The sequence below is a fragment of the Prionailurus viverrinus genome, chromosome A2, assembly GCF_022837055.1.
Source record: "Prionailurus viverrinus isolate Anna chromosome A2, UM_Priviv_1.0, whole genome shotgun sequence".
NCBI lineage: Eukaryota > Metazoa > Chordata > Mammalia > Carnivora > Felidae > Prionailurus > Prionailurus viverrinus.
In genome coordinates this window covers 136,934,551-136,954,360 of record NC_062562.1, presented here as the reverse complement: position 1 = coordinate 136,954,360, position 19,810 = coordinate 136,934,551, and the positions used below count along the sequence as shown (strand labels likewise).

The 19,810-nt window shown below is 36.7% G+C and overlaps 1 protein-coding gene across 2 annotated transcripts; it reads left to right on the top strand.

Moving 5' to 3' along the window:
• Positions 1–1,369: 1,369 nt before the first annotated feature.
• On the top strand, positions 1,370–18,090 carry ANKRD7 (ankyrin repeat domain 7). Of its 2 annotated transcripts, XM_047849569.1 has the most exons (7): positions 1,370–1,752; positions 4,315–4,429; positions 4,583–4,756; positions 6,445–6,551; positions 7,200–7,337; positions 16,178–16,287; positions 17,715–18,090. In XM_047849569.1, exons 1-7 carry the CDS (start codon positions 1,523–1,525, stop codon positions 17,720–17,722), a joined length of 882 nt encoding a protein of 293 aa, XP_047705525.1. In that variant the 5' UTR covers positions 1,370–1,522; the 3' UTR covers positions 17,723–18,090. The 2 variants fall into 2 exon arrangements, with proteins under 2 accessions (XP_047705525.1, XP_047705527.1); XM_047849571.1 differs by lacking the exon at positions 7,200–7,337.
• Positions 18,091–19,810: the final 1,720 nt, after the last annotated feature.

Below are 19,810 nucleotides of genomic sequence, written 5' to 3'. Positions count from 1 at the left end.
ATAACTCAATAAAAAATAGTTAATGATAGGAATTGCTATGGGAACAGAAGAAGAAAAATGATATAGAGAGATTATAAGAGTATAGACAACTCTAAAGAGTTTTGCTGCAAAGGAGAGAAATGAGGCAATGAATGTTGTGGAGGAAGGTGTGGTCAGTTTTGTTTGTTTTTAGTTTGGACAAATATTAGTATGTATTTATGCTAATAAGACTTAGTTAACAGACAAACTTTATAGACACATGAGAAAGCAAGAGGTTGCTGAAGCAATGTCCCTGGGCAGGCTACAGAGGATGGGTTCCAGTTCACAGGAGAAGTGCTAGCCTTTGCTAGAAACATGGATATATCATCAATATGAACAGAAGAGAAGGTAAAATATTTTTTGGTAAGTAGGTGGGTAGATGTCCTGGGAGTGTAGAAATTTCTTTTGTGATTAATTCTTTTGTCTAAATGGATCAGGATACCAGGTCATCAGCCAAGAATGACTTTGGAGAGAAGATAATGAAATGGTTAAGGAAGGTGTGAGTATAAATGAATCGGAAATATTTGAGGATTGCTGGAACGTAGGGCAATCTTCTTAAGGTGAATCTTCATGAACTAAAGGTGAGACAAGACAATGTGGCTTTGTTTTCTCCTTCAGTCACATTCAGTGACTCAAGAAAGAAAAGTTTAGATGGGAGTTTTAGATTTACCCAGGACTGTGGTTTAGGCAGCAAGTAAGAAAAAGATTGAGGGCAAACATGAAGGTATAAGCATTGGAGTGATAATAATGATTAACCATGGAATTTAATCTCGTTAAGTAGGGAAATGTGGACACAAAGTGCAGTGGTCAAGGTCAGTGAAGGTTGCAGAATTAGTGCACTGTAGGTGCAGTGAGTTGGAAGGATTTTTGGAATTTTGTGATGTGAAAAGGTAAGCTGGAATATGAGAGGTAGTGTTGAAAAGTAAGTTTGATATTGAGATTATAGAAGGATCTCGGTCACTGTTAACTATGTGTTAGATCCCGTGAACCATGTGGATGAGGGTGGGGGATAGGCTGGAGGGCAACGTCCCTGGAGAAGATCCATCCCCACCACAAGGAGGGTAAATCTCAGCTTTCAAGAGTTTAAGTCATTAGGTTTATACTTGAACGAGAAGGGGTTATTTCTAAGAAAGTTGGTAGGTTTCTGCCAAAAGGCTTTTGATCTACTAGTAAGACTGACACTGTAGCAGTCAAAGATCTTAAGTGAGAGTCTGGGTTTGGGCGTCTACAACACTGAATCCTGGTTGTCGCTCAAGGTCCTGGGCGTTGCCAGGCAACTGAGGCGCCTGCGTTGCCCCAGGCAAGTGGCCCAACCCCTTTGTCTTTGCCCGCTTCCTGTCATTGGTTCACTTCCTGTCTCTGGCTGGCTTGGACTCCTGGAGTGGGGTGAAGACCTGCCCAGACGCAACCTCAAGCCAGGGGGTCCAGGCCCCAGGGGCAGGTCGGCGGGTTAGGAGTGACCGGGACATCCTGGTCCAGCTGAAGGACTGTCTCCTTTGCCACCATGAAGAAGCTTCTCACCTTCAGGAGAAGGAAGGATGAGCCTCAAGGCCCCTCCTCGCACCTGCCTGTGGCCCAGGCCAGTACCCATCACCCCGCCCAGCCAGGCTACAACCTTCGAGATAAAGATTTAAAGAAACTTCACAAAGCTGCCTCGGTCGGGGATTTGGAGAAGGTGAAGGAGTACCTTCAGCTCAAGAAACGTGATGTGAATGTACGGGACAGACAGTACAGGTGACCAGACGGATGAAGGGCAGTGTGGAAGGGAAGCTGGGTCCACTGGGTCCTGTAATCAGGAGCAGGACTTGTCTGGGCTCCTTCATGGGTTGTCGCTACAGGTTTTCCACAGTGGAGAGGTCAGGTAACCACTGACAGAGGGTCACGTGCCCAAATCCAGCTTGTTATTTTGTTTAATGCTTACCTGGATATTTGAGGGCATCTGTGCCTTCCCTGATTGCCACCACTTACCCCGCTGCATTAATCTACATCTGGCATTTCACCCTTTACCCAAACTACTGTTTTTAACTTGATACATATATATTGTCCTAAGCCATCCAAGATTTAGCATACTACTAATATACTAATAGGAAAAGAGTAGAGAGACCTCTCAGAATAGTGGTTGTTAAGATTTTAATATCTTGAGACAGCAAAACAATTGACTTTAATGTGGATCTCTGATGATTTTTTTCAATTGCAGAGTCTCTTGAAAAAGTCCATCAACAACCACTTACTGCAAAAACAAAATTAATTTTATATATTAAGAAACATAGAAGTTATGTGTTTGACATTAATAACAAAATATATACTATCTGTGCCTACCTTAAAATCTTTGGGGGCATTTTCAAGTTATAGGGTATGAAGAGCATTATTTTTCACCATAAGTGGGGAACTGGAAACTATGGTTCTTAAGATTTATGTCAGTTTGCTGATAGTATTATGACCTTTGACAAAAACAGAGTTATCTAAATTTATCCAACTTTTATCGTACACCACCCCATTCAATTACTTTACAAGGTCATGGATAACCTCAAAATGACTTCATTCAGTGGTCAATTCTCAGTCTTACCTGGCTCATATCTCAGCCAAGTATCTTCCATGCCCTATAAGTAGTATTCGAAATATTGACTTGTCTTTTAGGACACTTGGTTCACCTGGCATTTCTCCTACCTCTGTGAACACTGCTTTTCAGACTCCTTTGCTGATTTCTTTTCCTCTCCCTGCCTGGTAAATATTTGAGGGCTCAGAACTTGAAACGATTCTGTCTCTTAATCTTCACTTGCCTGGTGAAGAGAGATTATCTTTAAATGTCTATATTCCAATGCCTTCCAACTTTTTATCTCAAGCCAGACCTCTTCCCTGAACTCTGGACTCATATACAAATACCTATACTTCAGTGTGGATATCTAATAGCCTGTGGTGGACTGGTAAATGTTTAATAGCAAGCTCTGAGGTGAGGGTGGGAGTGGAGCTAAGGGAGGAGAAGCCCTGATTTCAAGCTACCAGTGTGATGTCATTTGGCTTGAATAGTTCCTGAAAATTTAGTAATTGATTTGTGAGAGCCACTGGCTCCACCACTCACTCTTTACAAATCTCAAGCATCCCCAAACGGCGCTTCCATTTTCCCTCCTTAGAGCTTCATTTCTCTTTCTAGAAATCCCAAATTCTTTCTTTCAGTTGTTTGGCCAGAAACATTCTTGCCTCCTGGAGTCATTCTTGACTCTTCTCATTCTTTCATACCACCCATGTGATTTTGTTGGCTCCACCTTCAAATTGTATCTAAAATCCAACTATTTCTTGCCACCTTCACAGTTACCATTCTAGGCAAAACCTCCATCGTATCTTAACCAAAATTGCTGCAATGGCAGTAATTTGTTTTTTGTCTTTTAACCCTTTCAATTTATTCCCAACACAGTAGTCAGAATGATCCTATAAAATGTATGTAAAATGAATCATTCCTTGCCTTAACACTTCCCCTGGCTTTCCATCTCATTAAGGATAAAGGCCAAAGTCCTTCCAATGGCTCATTCAGCCTTATATGATATTCACTCTCACCCTATTCTCTCTCTCATCTTACATCCTATGACTCTCCCTTTCCTTCATATCCAGCTTCCCTGGCCTCCTCAGTGTTCCTCAGAAATGCCAGAAATGTTAGGACCTTTGGACTTGCTGTTCCCTTTGCCTTGAGTGTTTTCCCGCCAGATACCCACATGGCTTCCTCTCTTACTTCCTTACAGTGTCTATTTAATAATCACCTTATCAACAAGGGCTTCCTTGGCAGCTCTATCTATAATTATAAGTTCTCTCCTTGCTGACATTTCCTGTCCTTCTTCTCTGCCTGATTTTTCTCTTTAGCACTTAATACTGTCTGGCATGCTTTTCTATTTCAAGCTTTTTGTTTACCTTTTCCACTAACATTTATGATCCATAAGAGCAGGTGTTTTTGTCTGTTTTGTTTGCTGCTGGATCCTCATCATCCAAAACCCTGCCTAGCCATAGTAAATGATTACTAAGACATTTTTATGATGAAGGTATGCATACATACATACATACATAGGTATTTTTTTACTCATTATAGTTAAATTTTCCTTGAAGTGAAACCAGTTAAATATTTGATCTTCAAGGCATTTGCACAGCCTTATTAGTTCAGTAAAAAGCAATTAATATAAATTTTCTATAAAGATCAATAAGTACCTGAAGCAAATACCTTAAAAGTATATGATCTGGCATGTTCTTGGGTATCGTAACTTCTCAAACTAAGACTTATCTCTAATTTTGTGTTCTGTCATATTGATATAGAACCCCTTTGCACCTGGCCTGTGCTAATGGATATTCAAATATTGTATCTCTCTTAATTGAGAAACAGTGCGAAATCAATGTCTGCGATGGTGAAAAAAGATCTCCATTGACTAAGGTGTGTTAATTTTTTCCTTTTCAATTGAAATGCAGTTGAGTTCTTCTAGTTAACTTGGGTTGGATTTCATCTTTTAAAATATAGTACCACACGTTAGTTTAATATATCCTGGATAGTAAGTTGGTTACTCACTTATTCTTGTTGTATTGACAGGCAGTACAGTGCGCAAAGCAGGACTGTGCTACTATTCTTCTGGAGCATGGTGCATACCCAAATCTGGTAGATTTCGATGGCAATACTGCTCTCCATTATGCTGTCTGTGGCCACAGTGTCTCATTAGTTGAAAAATTGCTTGAACACAAAGCTAATCTTGAATATCAAAATAAGGTAGTGTATTAAAAATAACATATTTTAGAAATCAATGGAAAAAGGTATTTATTGCAGATGATTTATGTCTGTTGAAACACATGTTATATGAAGCATGAATTTTCCAAAATGAAATTGGGGAAAAGGAGAAGGAGAATAAGATGATGAAATACTGATAAGGTTTTCTTTTTTAAAAAATCTTGGTCCATTTCATGTTAGACTATAATGCTGACCTCCAAACAGCATTATGTTTAACAATGATAACTGTTCAAAAGCTTATATCAAATGAGAAATATCTGATTTCCCTAGAAGTGGATATTGGTTAAAAATCATAAGCCTACATTTTTTTTCCTGTCTTATTTATATACTCATAGATAATGAAAATAGGGTTGACATAGAAAATCACTTACTATACTAAAAGTAATCCAACTCTCCTATAGAGATGAGGGGGTTTGTTTGTTTGTTTTTGTTTGTTTTTTTAAAAAAGCTTCTTAACACTTAAGTTCACTGATATTTTGTCTCCATGACAGCCCAAAATAAATGCCCAGGCTTGGAAGTTTAAATGAAATTCTGTGGAAACTCAAGCGTAATATTATGACGTGTGAATTGATGGTTTGTAATATTTACATTAAATACGAGGTGCTTATCACTTAAATACTCCAGGCTTCTCTTGCCCACAATTTGAATTAAGCCTAAAGTAGAAACTTTAATTTTAATTTTTACTGACCCAACTCCAGTTTGTTTTCTTGGTCTCTGAAATCATATTTTGTTATATATCAAAACCTTTTCAAAATTAAAGTATATATTCAGAGGTTTCTTATTAACACACTTATCTTTTATTTTTATTTGTCTTTTATTTTATTTATATCTAAGTTAACATATAGTGTAATAATGGTTTCAGGAGTAGAATTTAGTGATTCATCACTTATACATAACACCCAGTGCTAATCCCAACAAGGGTTCTGCATAATGCCCATCACCCATTTAGCCCATCCTCCCACCCAGTATCCCTCCAGCAGCCCTCAGTTTGCTCTCTGTATTTAAGAGTCTCTTATGGTTTGCCTCCCTCTGTTTTTATATTATTTTTCCTTCCCTTCCCCTATATTCATCTGTTGTGTTTCTTAAATTCCACATATGAATGAAATCATATGATATTTATCTTTGACTGACTTATTTCACTTAGCTTAATACATTCTAGTTCCATCCACGTTGTTGCAGATGGCAAGATTTCATTCTTTTTGATCACAAGTAATATGCCATTGTATATACACGCCATATCTTCTTTATCTATTTGTCAGTCAATGGACATTTAGGCTCTTTGCATAATTCAGCCATTGTTGATAGTGCTGCCATAAACATTGGGGTGCATGTGCCCCTTTGAATCAGCATTTTTGTATCCTTTGGATGAATACCTAGTAGTGCAATTGCTGGGTCATATGATAACTATATTTTTAATTTTTTGAGGAACCGCATAATGTTTTTCAGAGTAGCTGCACCAGTTTGCATTCCCACCAGCAGTGCAAAAAATCCTCTTTATCCACATCCTCGCTAACATCTGTTTTCTGAGTTGTTAATTTTAGCCATTCTGACAGGTGTGAGGTGGTAACACACTTATATTTTAAATTAAACCTAAATCTAAAATGTATATAATAAAATGCAAAAATATTAGTACCATAGTTTAAATAATCATTTTGAAATAAAATTTTCAGGATGGGTATACTCCACTTTTACTTGCCGTTACTGAAAAGAATGCAGAAATGGTAGAATATCTTCTGAAGAAAGGGGCAGATGTGAATGCTTCAGATAAGAATCAAAGGTATAATAAATTCTAAATAAGAGCATATAACTCTAGCTACTTAATAAGATGATATATGTGTGTGTGTGTTTATATATATATTTGTGCCTATATGTTTATGCATTTTGTGATATTGATAAAAGATCTGGCCATTTATTTTGGGCAAATTACCTAGATACCCAGGATCTGTTTTTTTCTGTAAAATCAAACAGTTGGGCCAGATTACTAGGTGGTGGTGGTGGTAGTGGTTGTTGTTGTTATTATTATTATATTACTTATAACATTAGAATTAGAATCTTACACAGAACTCAATCTCTAAATTCTAGATGCTGTAGTTAAATGAGGCAGAGGACCCAGAACCCCAGAACCCCAGACATGCCCCTCCCTAGCATTTGAGATTTTTGAGATTTGGTTTCCAGGGAGCAGGGATTGAAAACCTTTGAGCTAGCTGCTTCCTAGAGACTCTTCTATCTTTAGACTCCATGATATAATCTGTGACTGATAAACCTTTTTGAGTAGATCTGCTCCACTTTTTACATTCTTGCCCTGATTCTTTTCCTGATAGAGATTCTACATTTGAACAGTACATTTAGAAGACTAACGTTTAAAAAATGTACAAGACATGTCTAAGATCCATAAATACACATTTATGTATCTCTCTTGCTCCAGAACAGCCCTTATGATTGCTCTAAGTGATGAACCAACAAATTTAGTCAGTCTTCTTCTTCAGCAAGAAGTGAACCTATCTTCCCAAGATATTTATGGATTCACAGCTGAGGACTATGCTTCTTTTAATGGTTTTACTGTGTAAGTGGTACTGCATATCTTTTAACAGTTGTATGGGATTTGATCATAAGAACCATGAGCCCCCAAAGTAAAAAGCTGGAATGGGCTCTGTAGTGGGGGTAACCATAATAGGAACTCTGGTCCCAGGGACCCAGGGATCCTTGATTTCACCTGGTTGTGGGATCCAGTCAATATAAGAACTACAAGTGGGCCGAGTGTACAGCTTCACTCCCAGTGGTATGGGAATTTGAAGTCTGTCAGGACAGTGATTTCAGCAACTAGTGACATAGCCAATAATAAAACATCTGTGTAAAAGCGTTGGGCAAAAGATGATTAATCTACACAAGCCTCTTTCAATGTTTTTATGCATTAGTAATATATATATATTTTATTCAAGCTTTGAATATTGTTGTTATGTCAGCTAACTTTAGTTTGATAAGTTTTCAGAATTCTCATTAACCTATATATTCTCATTAATCTAAAAGACAAAACTTTTGAGATAATGGGGGAAGATGGTGGCATAGGTGGATGCTGGGCTCACCTTGTCCTGCTGATCACTTAGATTCCACCCACATCTGCCTAAATAACCCAGAAAACCGCCAGAACACTACCAGAACAGACTCTCTGGAGCCAAGCGTAGACAAGAGGCCCACGAAAGAGGGTAGGAAGGGCAGAGAGGCAGTGTGCGCTACCCGGACTGGTGAGAGGGAGCCGGGGCAGTTGAGGGGCAGCCCACCTGGCAAGGCAGAGCCCCCGAGTCTGACTTGCAAAAGCAGAGGGGCTGGACTCCATGAGTTCTGACAGCCAGTGGGACTTAACATCTGGAATGTTAAAAGTCAACAGCTCTGCTCAGAGAGCGGATTTCAAAAGAAACCGGGTCTGACTGAGGCCCACCCACCAACACAAGTTACTCTAGACAGCACAGGGGAAGTGCCCTGAAGTTTGGCACAACCCCAGGGACTAACCAAAATGACAAAACAGACTCTCCTTAAAAGAAACTCCAGGGTGTAGTGACACCGAATGAATTGATCAAAAAGGATTTAAGCAATATAACGGAATAAGAATTTAGAATAATATCATAAAATTAATCGCTAGGCTTGAAAAAAGTATAGAGGACAACAGAGAATCTATTGCTACAGAGATCAAGGGACTAAGAAATAGTCATGAGGAGCTAAAAAAAAAAACGCTATAAATGAGGTGCAAAATAAAATGGAGGCGACCACAGCTCAGATTGAAGAGTCAGAGGAGGGAAGAGGTAAATTAGAAGATAAAATTATAGAAAAAGAGGAAGCTGAGAAAAAGAGAGATGAAAAAATCCAGGAATATGAGGGGAGAATTAGAGAACTAAGTGATGCAATCAAACGCAACAATATCCGTATCATAGGATTCTAGAAACGGAAGAGAGAGAAAGGGGCTGAAGGTGTACTTGAACAAGCCAGAGCTGAGAACTTCTCTGATCTGGGGAAGGAAAAAGGCATTGAAATCCAAGAGGCACAGAGAACTCCCTTTAGACATAACTTGAATCGATCTTCTGCATGACATATCATAGTGAAAATGTCAAAATACAAGGATAAAGAGAAAATTCTGAAGGAAGAAAGGGATAAACAGGCTCTAACTTACAAAGGGAGACCCATAAGACTAGTGGCAGACCTATCTACTGAAACTTGGCAGCTAGAAAGGAATGTCAAGAAATCTTCAATGCGATGAACAGAAAAAACATGCAGCCGAGAATCCTTTATCAAGCAAGTCTGTCATTCAGAATAGAAGGAGACATAAAGGTTTTCCCAAACAAACAAAAACTGAAGGAATTCATCACCACCAAACCAGCTCTACAAGAGATCCTAAGGGGGATTCTGTGAGTGAAATGTTGCAAGGACCACAAAGTACCAGAGACATCACTACAAGCATGAAACCTACAGACATCTCAATGACTCTAAACCCATATCTTTCTATAATAACACTGAATGTAAATCGACTAAATGCTCCAACCAAAAGACATATGGTATAAGAATGGATAAAAAAACAAGACCCATCTATTTGCTGTCTACAAGAGACTCATTTTAAACCTGAGGACACCTTCAGATTGAAAGTGAGGGGATGGAGAACTATGTATCATGCTACTGGAAGTCAAAAGAAAGCTGGAATAACCATACTTATATCAGACAAACTGGACTTTATTTTTTTTTTATTTTTAAAAAAAAATTTTTTTTTCAACGTTTATTTATTTTTGGGACAGAGAGAGACAGAGCATGAACGGGGAAGGGGCAGAGAGAGAGGGAGACACAGAATCGGAAACAGGCTCCAGGCTCTGAGCTGTCAGCACAGAGCCCGACGCGGGGCTTGAACTCACGGACCGCGAGATCGTGACCTGGCTGAAGTCGGACGCTTAACCGACTGCGCCACCCAGGCACCCCAAGACAAACTAGGCTTTAAATTAAAGGCTGTAACAAGAGATGAAGAAGGGCATTATATAATAATTACAGGGTCTATCCATGAGGAAGAGCTAGCAATTATAAATGTCTATGCACCAAATACGGGAGCCCCCAAATATATAAAACAATTAATCACAAACATAAGCAACCTTATTGATAAGAATGTGGTAATTGCAGGGAACTTTAATACCCCACTTACAACAGTGGATAGATCATCTAGACACAGGATCAATGAAGAGACAAGGGCCCTGAATGATACATTGGAACAGATGGACTTGACAGATATATTTAGAACTCTGCATCCCAAAGCAATAGAATATACTTTCTTCTCTAGTGCACATGGAACATTCTCCAAGATAGATCACATACTTGGTCACAAAACAGCCCTTCATAAGTATAAAAGAATTGAGATCATACTATGCACACTTTCAGACCACAATGCTATGAAACTTGAAATCAACCACAGGAAAAAGTCTGGAAAACCTCCAAAAGCATGGAGGTTAAAGAACACCCTACTAAAGAATGAATGGGTCAACCAGGCAATTAGAGAAGAAATTTAAAAAATATATGGAAACAAATGAAAATGAAAATACAACAATCCAAATGCTTTGGGATGCAGTGAAGGCAGTACTGAGAGGAAAATGCATTGCAATCCAGGCCTATCCCAAGAAACAAGAAAATCCCAAATACGAAATCTAACAGCACACCTAAAGGAACTAGAAGCAGAACAGCAAAGACACCCAAAACCCAGCATAAGGAGAGAAATAATAGATATCAGAGCAGAAATAAACAATATAGAATCTAAAAACACTGTAGAGCAGATCAATGAAACCAAGAGTTGGTTTTTTGAAAACATAAATAAAATTGATAAGCCTCTAGCCAGGCTTCTCAAAAAGAAAAGGGAGATGACCCAAATAGATAAAATCATGAATGAAAAATGGAATGATTACAACCAGTCCCTCAGAAATACAAGCAGTTATCTAGGAATACATTGAAAGATTATATATCAACAAACTGGACAGCCTGGAAGAAATGGACAAATTCTTAAGCACCCACACATTTCCCAAACTCAAACAGGAAGAAATAGAAAACTTGAACAGACCCATAACCAACAAAGAAATTGAATTAGTTATCAAGAATCTCCCAACAATCAGAGTCCAGGACCAGATGGCTTCCCTGGGGAATTCTACTAGACATTTAAAGCAGAGATAATACCTATCCTTCTCAAGCTGTTCCAAAAAATAGAAAGGGAAGGAAAAATCCAGACTCATTCTATGAAGCCAGCATTACTTGATTTAGGATTTGATCCTAAACCAGACAGAGACCCAGCAAAAAAAAAAAAAAAAAAAAAAAAAAGAACTACAGGCCAAAATCCCTGATGAATATGGATGCAAAAATTCTCAATAAGATACTAACAAGTCGAATTCAACAGCATATAAAAAGAATTATTCACCATGATCAAGTGGGATTCATTCCTGGGCTGCAGGGCTGGTTCAACATTCGCAAATCAATCAATGTGATACATCACATTAATAACAAAAAAGAAAAGAACCGTATGATCCTGTCAATTGATGTGGAAAAAGTATTTGACAAAATTCAGCACTCTTTCTTAATAAAAACCCTTGAGAGAGTCGGGATAGAAGGAACATACTTAAACATCATAAAAGCCATTTATGAAAAGCACAGAGATAATATCATCCTCAATGGGGAAAAACTGAGAGCTTTCCCCTTGAGATCAGGAACAGGACAGGGATGTCCACTCCCACCATTGTTGTTTAACATAGGGTTGGAAGTGCTAGCATCAGCAATCAGACAACAAAAAGAAATCAAAGGCATCAAAATTGGCAAAGATGAAATCAAGGTTTCACTTTTTGCAGATGACATGATATTATACATGGAAAACCTGGTAGACTTCACCAAAAGTCTCCTAGAACTGATACATGAATTCAGCAAAGTTGTAGGATACAAAATCAATGTACAGAAATCAGTTGCATTCTTATACACTAATAAGGAAGCAACAGAAAGACAAATAAAGAAACTGATCCCATTCACAATTGCACCAAGAAGCATAAAATACCTAGGAATAAATCTAACTAAAGATGTAAAAGATCTGTATGCTGAAAAGTATAGAAAGCTGATGAAGGAAATTGAAGAAGATTTAAAGAAATGGAAAAACATTCCATGCTCATGGATTGTAAGAATAAATATTGTTAAAATGTCAGTACTTCCCAAAGCTATCTACACATTCAATGCATTCCCAATCAAAATGCACCAGCATTCTTCTCGAAGCTAGAACAAGCAATCCTAAAATTTGTATGGAACCACAAAAGACCCCAAATAGCCAAAGGAATTTTGAAGAAGAAGACCAAAGCAGGAGGCATCACAATCCCAGACTTTAGCCTCTTCTAGCTGTAATCAGTCTTAGAGGCTTTAGCCTCTAAAGCTGTAATCATCAAGACAGCATGGTATTGGCACAAAAACAGACACATAGAGCAATGGAATAGAATAGAAACCCCAGAATTAGACCCACAAACGTATGGCCAATTAATCTTTGACAAAGCAGGAAAGAATATCCAACGGAAAAAAGACAGTCTCTTTAACAAATGGTGCTGGGAGAACTACAGAAGGATGAAACTAGACCACTTTCTTACACCATTCATAAAAACAAACTCAAAATGGATAAAGGACCTGAATGTGAGACAGGAAACTATCAAAACCCTAGAGGAGAAAGCAGGAAAACACCTCTCTCACTTCAGGGGCAGCAATTTCTTACTTGACACATCCCCAAAGGCAAGGAAAGTAAATGCAAAAATGAACTATTGGGACCTCATGAAGATAAAATCTTCTGCACTACAAAGGAAACAATCAACAAAACTAAAAGGCAACCAACCGAATGGGAAAAGATATTTGCAAATGACATATCAGATAAAGGGCTAGTATCCAAAATCTGTAAAGAACTCACCAAACTCCACACTTGAAAAACAAATAATCCAGTGAAGAAATGGGCAGAAAACATGAATAGACACTTCTCTATAGAAGACATCCAGATGGCCAACAGGCACATGAGAAGATGCTCAATGTCGCTCCTTATCAGTGAAATACAAATCAAAACCACACTCAGATACCACCTCAAGCCAGTCAGAGTGGCTAAAATGAGCAAATCAGGAGACTATAGATGCTGGTGAGGATGTGGAGAAACGGGAACCCTCTTGCACTGTGTGTTGGGAATGCAAATTGGTGCAGCCACTCTGGAAAACAGTGTGGAGGTTCCTCAAAAAATTAAAAATAGATCTACCCTAGGACCCAGCAATAGCACTGCTAGGAATTTCCCCAAGGGATACAGGAGTACTGATGCATAGGGGCACTTGTACCCCAATGTTTATAGCAGCACTTTCAACAATAGCCAAATTATGGAAAGAGCCTAAATGTCCATCAACTGATGAATGGATAAAGAAATTGTGGTTTATTTACACAATGGAATACTACTTGGGAATGAGAAAGAATGAAATCTGGCCTTTTGTACCAACGTGGGAACTGGAGAGTGTGATGCTAAGTGAAATAAGTCCTAAAGAGAAAGACAGATACTGTATGTTTTCACTCTTATGTGGATCCCGAGAAACTTAACAGAAGACCATGGGGGAGGGGGAGGAAAAAAAAAAAAGGTTAGAAAGGGATGGAGCCAAACCGTAAGAGACTCTTAAAAACTGAGAACAAACTGAGGGTTGATGGGGGGTGGGAGGGAAGGGTGCGTGGGTGATGGGTATTGAGGAGGGCACCTGTTGGGATGAGCACTGGGTGTTGTATGGAAACCAATTTGACAATAAATTTCATATTAAATAAATAAATAAAGACAAAACTTTTCATGTATGAATATGCATTTCTAAATTTTAATAGTCAATGAGAGGGGCACCTGGGTTGCTCAGTCAATTGAGTGTCCAACTCTTGATTTCAGCTCAGGTCGTTATCCCAGACTTGTGGGCTCAAGCCCTGTGTCTGGCTCCGTGCTGAGCATGGAGCCTGCTATGGAATCTCTCTCTCTCTCTGTGTCCCTCTCCCCAGATCACACACTTTCTCTCTCCCTCTCTCTAAAATAAAATTAAAAAAAAAAGTCAATGAGGAAGTAAGATACAATGAACAGAAATTTACTTTATAGCTAATGAAATTAAACAATATACAGTATATTTTCCTTATAATTTCATTTTAAGGTAAAATTTTAATTTTACATAGACATTTTTTTCTAGTTTACTGTTTTCCTATTTTTCTTCCACCTACTTATTCACATTTTAGTAATACCTTTTAACCATTAATTCCATATGAGCATCTTAGGAGTGGTGGAAAAAGGAGAGAGAGAAGTAAATATATATATAATTATATATATATATTTATATATTTATATGTATGTTATACACATATACATATATATGTATATATATGTATATTATATACATATATACAAATATGTATATTATACATATATATTATTTATACATATATTATATGTATATTTATATGTATATTATATATATAAATATTTATTCAGATGTTTATTTTTAAAGTCTAAATTGAACTTTAGAAAGTAAATATATGAAATTACATATATGAACCATAATTGAATATAATACTTTCTTTGCAATATTGGACATGTGTACCGTGTTTTACCTTGGTTTAAGCAAACCATATGCAGAAAAATTTAAATAAAGAGAAAAATTACTGATGAATATCTATTCTATGAAAGGATTCTTCTTTTTTATAAAAAGAATTCCTGTTACTTTTAAATAGGGAATTTTCCTCATCATTTAAAAAGTTTGGGTAAATGCAACTAGGATATATATATATATATATATATATATATATATATGTATGTTTAAAATATACATTAGTCTAAAAACAATACATATATATCTAAAATAACTTGTTTGCATCTGTAAATCTTGTGAAGCTCTTATTGGCTAGTCCGATGGGAAGGAAATCTTACGATCTTCATTCATCTCCCCCAAATGGTTTTGCAGAACATTCTTTTTGTAGTTTACTCCATCATTAATTTCAGAATAAATAGAAGCATGTTGACCATGGAATATTATCCTCTCAATTTTATTTTAATATGTTCACTATTTAAAATTCTAAGCATTACATCATTTCTTTTTTTTGAGAGGTAAAAAGGAAGAGAGGTAATTTCCTAATGATGAAGCAATTACCTTTAGGATATGGGAACTATGAGCATTCAATAAAAATTGCAAATAACTTCTAAGTTGCAATCGAATTCTCCCTGTCCTCTTTTCTGCTTTTATTCCTCTTTTTCAGTGGGAACTAAGCTCTCTGTAATTGTGACTTTTGTTGTTTAGATAGTTGTTGCCTATCTACGGTATTTAGCACATGGCTTCTGCTTATTGGTATCACTAGTTAGCTCTCTTCTTGGTGCACATCTATGGCTTAGTAAAAGTAGAAGCATAGAGAATGCTTTTCATATAGTTTTTTTTAAAAAAAACTAAGCGAGACTGTCAAATGAGAGAATTATATTTAGCTATTTATTTTACAATTGGCTTTAACTCACATTGGCACATTCATTTCACTGAAATTGTGAAACCATATGTCTATTAATGAATAACTAGGTCGGCTCTTTTCAGGCATGGAGAAAAGATTTATTACCTGCTGGATATGTTTCAGTCAGTCCCTGAATTAATTGTCTTCACTTTGTCAATTTACTGTTAAGCCCAAGTCTGATGAGTTGAATTGTGTCCTACCTCTACCCCCCACCCCCCACCCCCCACCCCCCACCCCCCACAAATCATGTCCTAACCCCTAGTATCTCACAATCTGGTTGATTGTATTTGGAGAGAGGGCTTTTAAAGAAATGTTAAATTAAAATTATTGTGCTGTAGGGTGGGTCCTAATCCAGTTTGACTGGAGTTCTTATAAGAAAAGGAGATTAAGACATAGAGACAAGAATGGTGCTTGCTGTCAGAGGGGCGACTTTTAGCAACAGCACAGTCATCTATTAGCCAAGGAGAGAAGTCTGGAACAGATCTTCCCCTTACAGCCCTCAGTAGAAACCAACCTTGATCTTGGACTTCCAGCTTCCAGAACTATGAGACAATAATGTAAATACCACCAAGTCTGTGGTATTTTGTTACAGCAGCCCTAGCAAACTAATACACCAACTATAACCTAAAGCTACTTTTTATACCTTGCTTATGGTTTATTTTGAGAGCAGGAAGTAAAGAAGAAACAGAGAATGGGAGTATGAGAAATAAAAATGGTGTCTGTAATGGAGTTGGCTTAAAAGGAGGCTTCAGGTCAGCAGTGAATGTGTAGCATATTTAAGAAGGCATTAGCTAATGTCTAACGTTTTGATTTGGTGATTATATATTATGAATTTAATTGACTATTTATGAATTCTGGAATTTATATATATTTTCTCTTTGTTGATAGATATTATCAATTAATTGCCAATTATGGAAAGGGGAAGAAAGTTAAACAGGTATCTAACTCTAAAGATACAATCTTGGACACTACATTTGATACAGAAGAACTGAAGGAAGGTAAGAAGATACAAACTGAACAAGTAGTTTTCCTTAATGGTTTTCATTTGTTTGCTTTTTAGGAAGGGATACAGCCTTATCAAATAACATTTAAATTTGAAATAGAAGTTCTCCTATTTTGAAATATTAAATATTTTTAAAAACTGTTCTTAAGAAAATTTGTAATTAAAATATTCTGATGTGTTGGCTAAAAATGTAAAGAGAAACTGAATGATTAAGGTAATTTCCATTCGTAGTCTAGTTATAAAAAAAAAAATGTGACTAGTTGTAATAATGATGACTAGTTATAAAAAACAAATTTTTAAATAAATACAAAACTATTAGTAAATTTTAAATTTTATTCTAAAAGTGCATCAGGTAAATACAGTTGCAAATTGTTAATATAATATCTATCTAATATCACATAAAACTTAAAATTAGGTAACAGTATTTGTGAAGAATTGAAAATACCATGCATCTATGAAAACGATTTTTGGTTCTTATTTTAAAAAAACAACAAACATACATAGTTTTGGGATTTTTTTGGTTTTTTTGTTATTGGGTTTTGTTTTATTGGTCGATATGTCATACTTTGACTTTTTTTAATCAGATGACATAAAAATTTTTAGTTATTCTCTGTATTCACCAATAGCCACACTCCTCCCCTTCCCTTCACCTATAGTATAAAAAAGAAGAAAAAGAAAAGAAAACTTAAGGCAGAGAGGGAACCTGATGGCAATAGGTGGTCCCATTAGTGTCACAACTATTCAAACACTCTTTCTTCATCGCCTCAAATCTAAAGTATCTAAGTTATGATACTTAGAGCAGTGCGTGGTCCTACTGCCTCTAGGTGAGAGAATTTCCCTGAATTTTCCTTATAACTTAATGTCACACACTCAAGAAATTTTGTTTCTTTGGGCCCTTGTTCTTCATCCTAATGTGCTCCTCTCCTACCTCTCTCTATCTTTTTTATAATGTTCACATAGCTGTAAGAAGTAAGGAATTTCTGTGATTTACACTTCATTTCTTTAGGGAAATAAAGCAGTAGAAACTTAGAAATACCACTCTTATATTTTGAGTATCTCCTGAGGCTAAACAATTAAAAACACCCCTCCCCCCACATCCTTTTATCAATGGCAATACATGTTACAGTTTTTAGTGAAATGTTAATCTTTATGTCTTGAAGCATAATGGAAATATTAGGTCAAGAAAATTGCCAAAAGACATTGCAAAAGATGGTGAACTTTAAAGTTTGTATTTCTGTCAGATTCAAATGGGGTAATTTAATTATGCATTTTTAAAAATGACCATGAAATGAAGAAATATTATAATTATAATGTATAAATTATAATTGTTTTGTAGCTGAGGCATAGACTTTAAGAAATATACTTGGGAATGAAAATATCTGAACATAAATGAAGACATTACAAATATTACTTGTTTTCTAGACATGTAACCTCATTTCTACAAATCCTTTGCTGCTGCCTTGAATTAGAAAATCATTTTGAAAGAACAACTAAATGAACTGTCACAGCATTTCACTGACTACTCATTTGAAGAAAAGTTTGTTAAACAGAGCAGTTTTTGCCTTAGAAGATGTGGAGAAGTTTCAAAAGACAAACATCTATATCATGAACTGTCAGTTGAAAGGATACAATTTGTGTTCAGCTTATAGGCAGAAAAAAATCTTTTTAGTCATAGTTTTGAATGGGATATTCATAAGAGGAAGCTTTGCAATATATTGTGTTAGGTATGCAGTAGAGCATTTAAATAAAGCAAAAACAAAGAAGTAACTGATGTATAAAAATAGAGGAAATTGCAGCTATAGAGGAAGAAATGATAAATAATCCTGTGTAAATGGAAATTCTCTCCTATTTACAAGTACTTTCACTAACAAAACCTTTTTTTTTTAAATTTTTGATAAATACTGCAATAATACATATCATGAAAATTTGGGTATTACAGAAAAGAAAATAAGAAAATGAATCACCCATAGTGTCATCACCCAAACAAAATATCTGTTCATTTTTGGCATGTTTTGTAGTCTTTTAAAATCTGCTTGACTTTTTTTTTTCCTCAAAGGGAATTTACAGTTTTACATTTTTCTTTTTAAAAACAATACCTACTACATAGTTTTCACTGTGTTCCATGTCCTACCTCCAACACATCCATCACAGTGTAGCTTCAGGGTTCTTCCCTGGAAGACTCTTCCTTGAGTTGTCTGCTGGGATGCTTCCTCACCTCATATGGGACATCAATGAAGTCTTCTCTGGCTGCCTGGCCATTCTGTCACTTACAATGTTTTAGTTTCTATTCCTCTCCCCCTTGCCTTTTGGATTGCAAGATCTGTGAGACCTTGAACTTTTGGTTCATAGTAAATCCTCACCACTTGTAAAATGTCTGGTGATAGGAAATATTCAGTTCCAAATACAGGCATACCTCATTTTATTGCACTTTGCTTCATTGCACTTTGGAAATATTTTTTTGCAACTAGAAGGTTTGTGGTAACCCTGCATCAAACAAGTCTGTCAGCACCATTTTTCCTGCAGAGTTTGCCTACTTCATGTCTCTGTGTCACATTTTGGTAATTTTCATATTTCAAACTTTTTCGTTATTATTATATTTGTTATGGTGATGCGATCAGTAATTTTTGATGTTACTATTATAACTGGCTTGTGCCACAAGCCACACCCACATCAGACAGCAAACTTAATCGATAAACATGTATTTTGACCACTCCACCAAACCTCCTGTTCCCCTTCTCTCTCCCTCTCCTCAGGCTTCCTTATTCTCAGAGACACAACAGCATTGGCATTAGAACAATTAATAACTGTATAATGGACTCTTAAGTGTTCAAGTGAAAGGAAGAGTCTCAAGTCAGTCACTTTAAATCAGAGGCAGAAATGATTATGCTTAGTGAGGAAGGCATGGTGAAAGCTGAAATAGGCCAAAAGCTAGGCCTCTTGTGCCAAATAGTTAACCAAGTTGTGAATGCAAAGGAAAAGTCCTTAAAGGAAATTGAAAGTGTTAATCAAGTTAACTTAATATGAATTAAGAAAACAAAACAGCCTTACTGCTGATGTGGGGAAAATTTTGGCAGTCTGGAGACATCACCAGACACAACGTTCCTTTAAGTCAAAGCCTAATCCAGAGCAAGGCCCTATCTCTCTTCAATTCCATGAAGGCTGAGAAAGGTGAGGAAGCTGCAGAAGGTAAGTTTGAAGCCAGCAGAGGTCGCCATGAGGTTTAGAGCAACTAGCCATTGCCATAACATAAAAGTGCAAAGTGAAGCAGCAAGTGCTGATGTAGAAGCTCCAGCAAGTTCTCCTGAAGATCTAGCTAATAATAATTAATAATAATTAGGATGATTCATGAAGGTGGCTATACTAAAAAACAGATTTTCAATGTAGAAAGAACAGCCTTGTATTGGAAGAAGATGCCATCTAGTATGTTCATAGCTAGAGAGAAGAAATCAATGCCTGGCTTCAAAGCTTCAAAGCCAGGCTGACTTTCTTGTTCTGGGCTAATGCTGGTGACTTTAAGA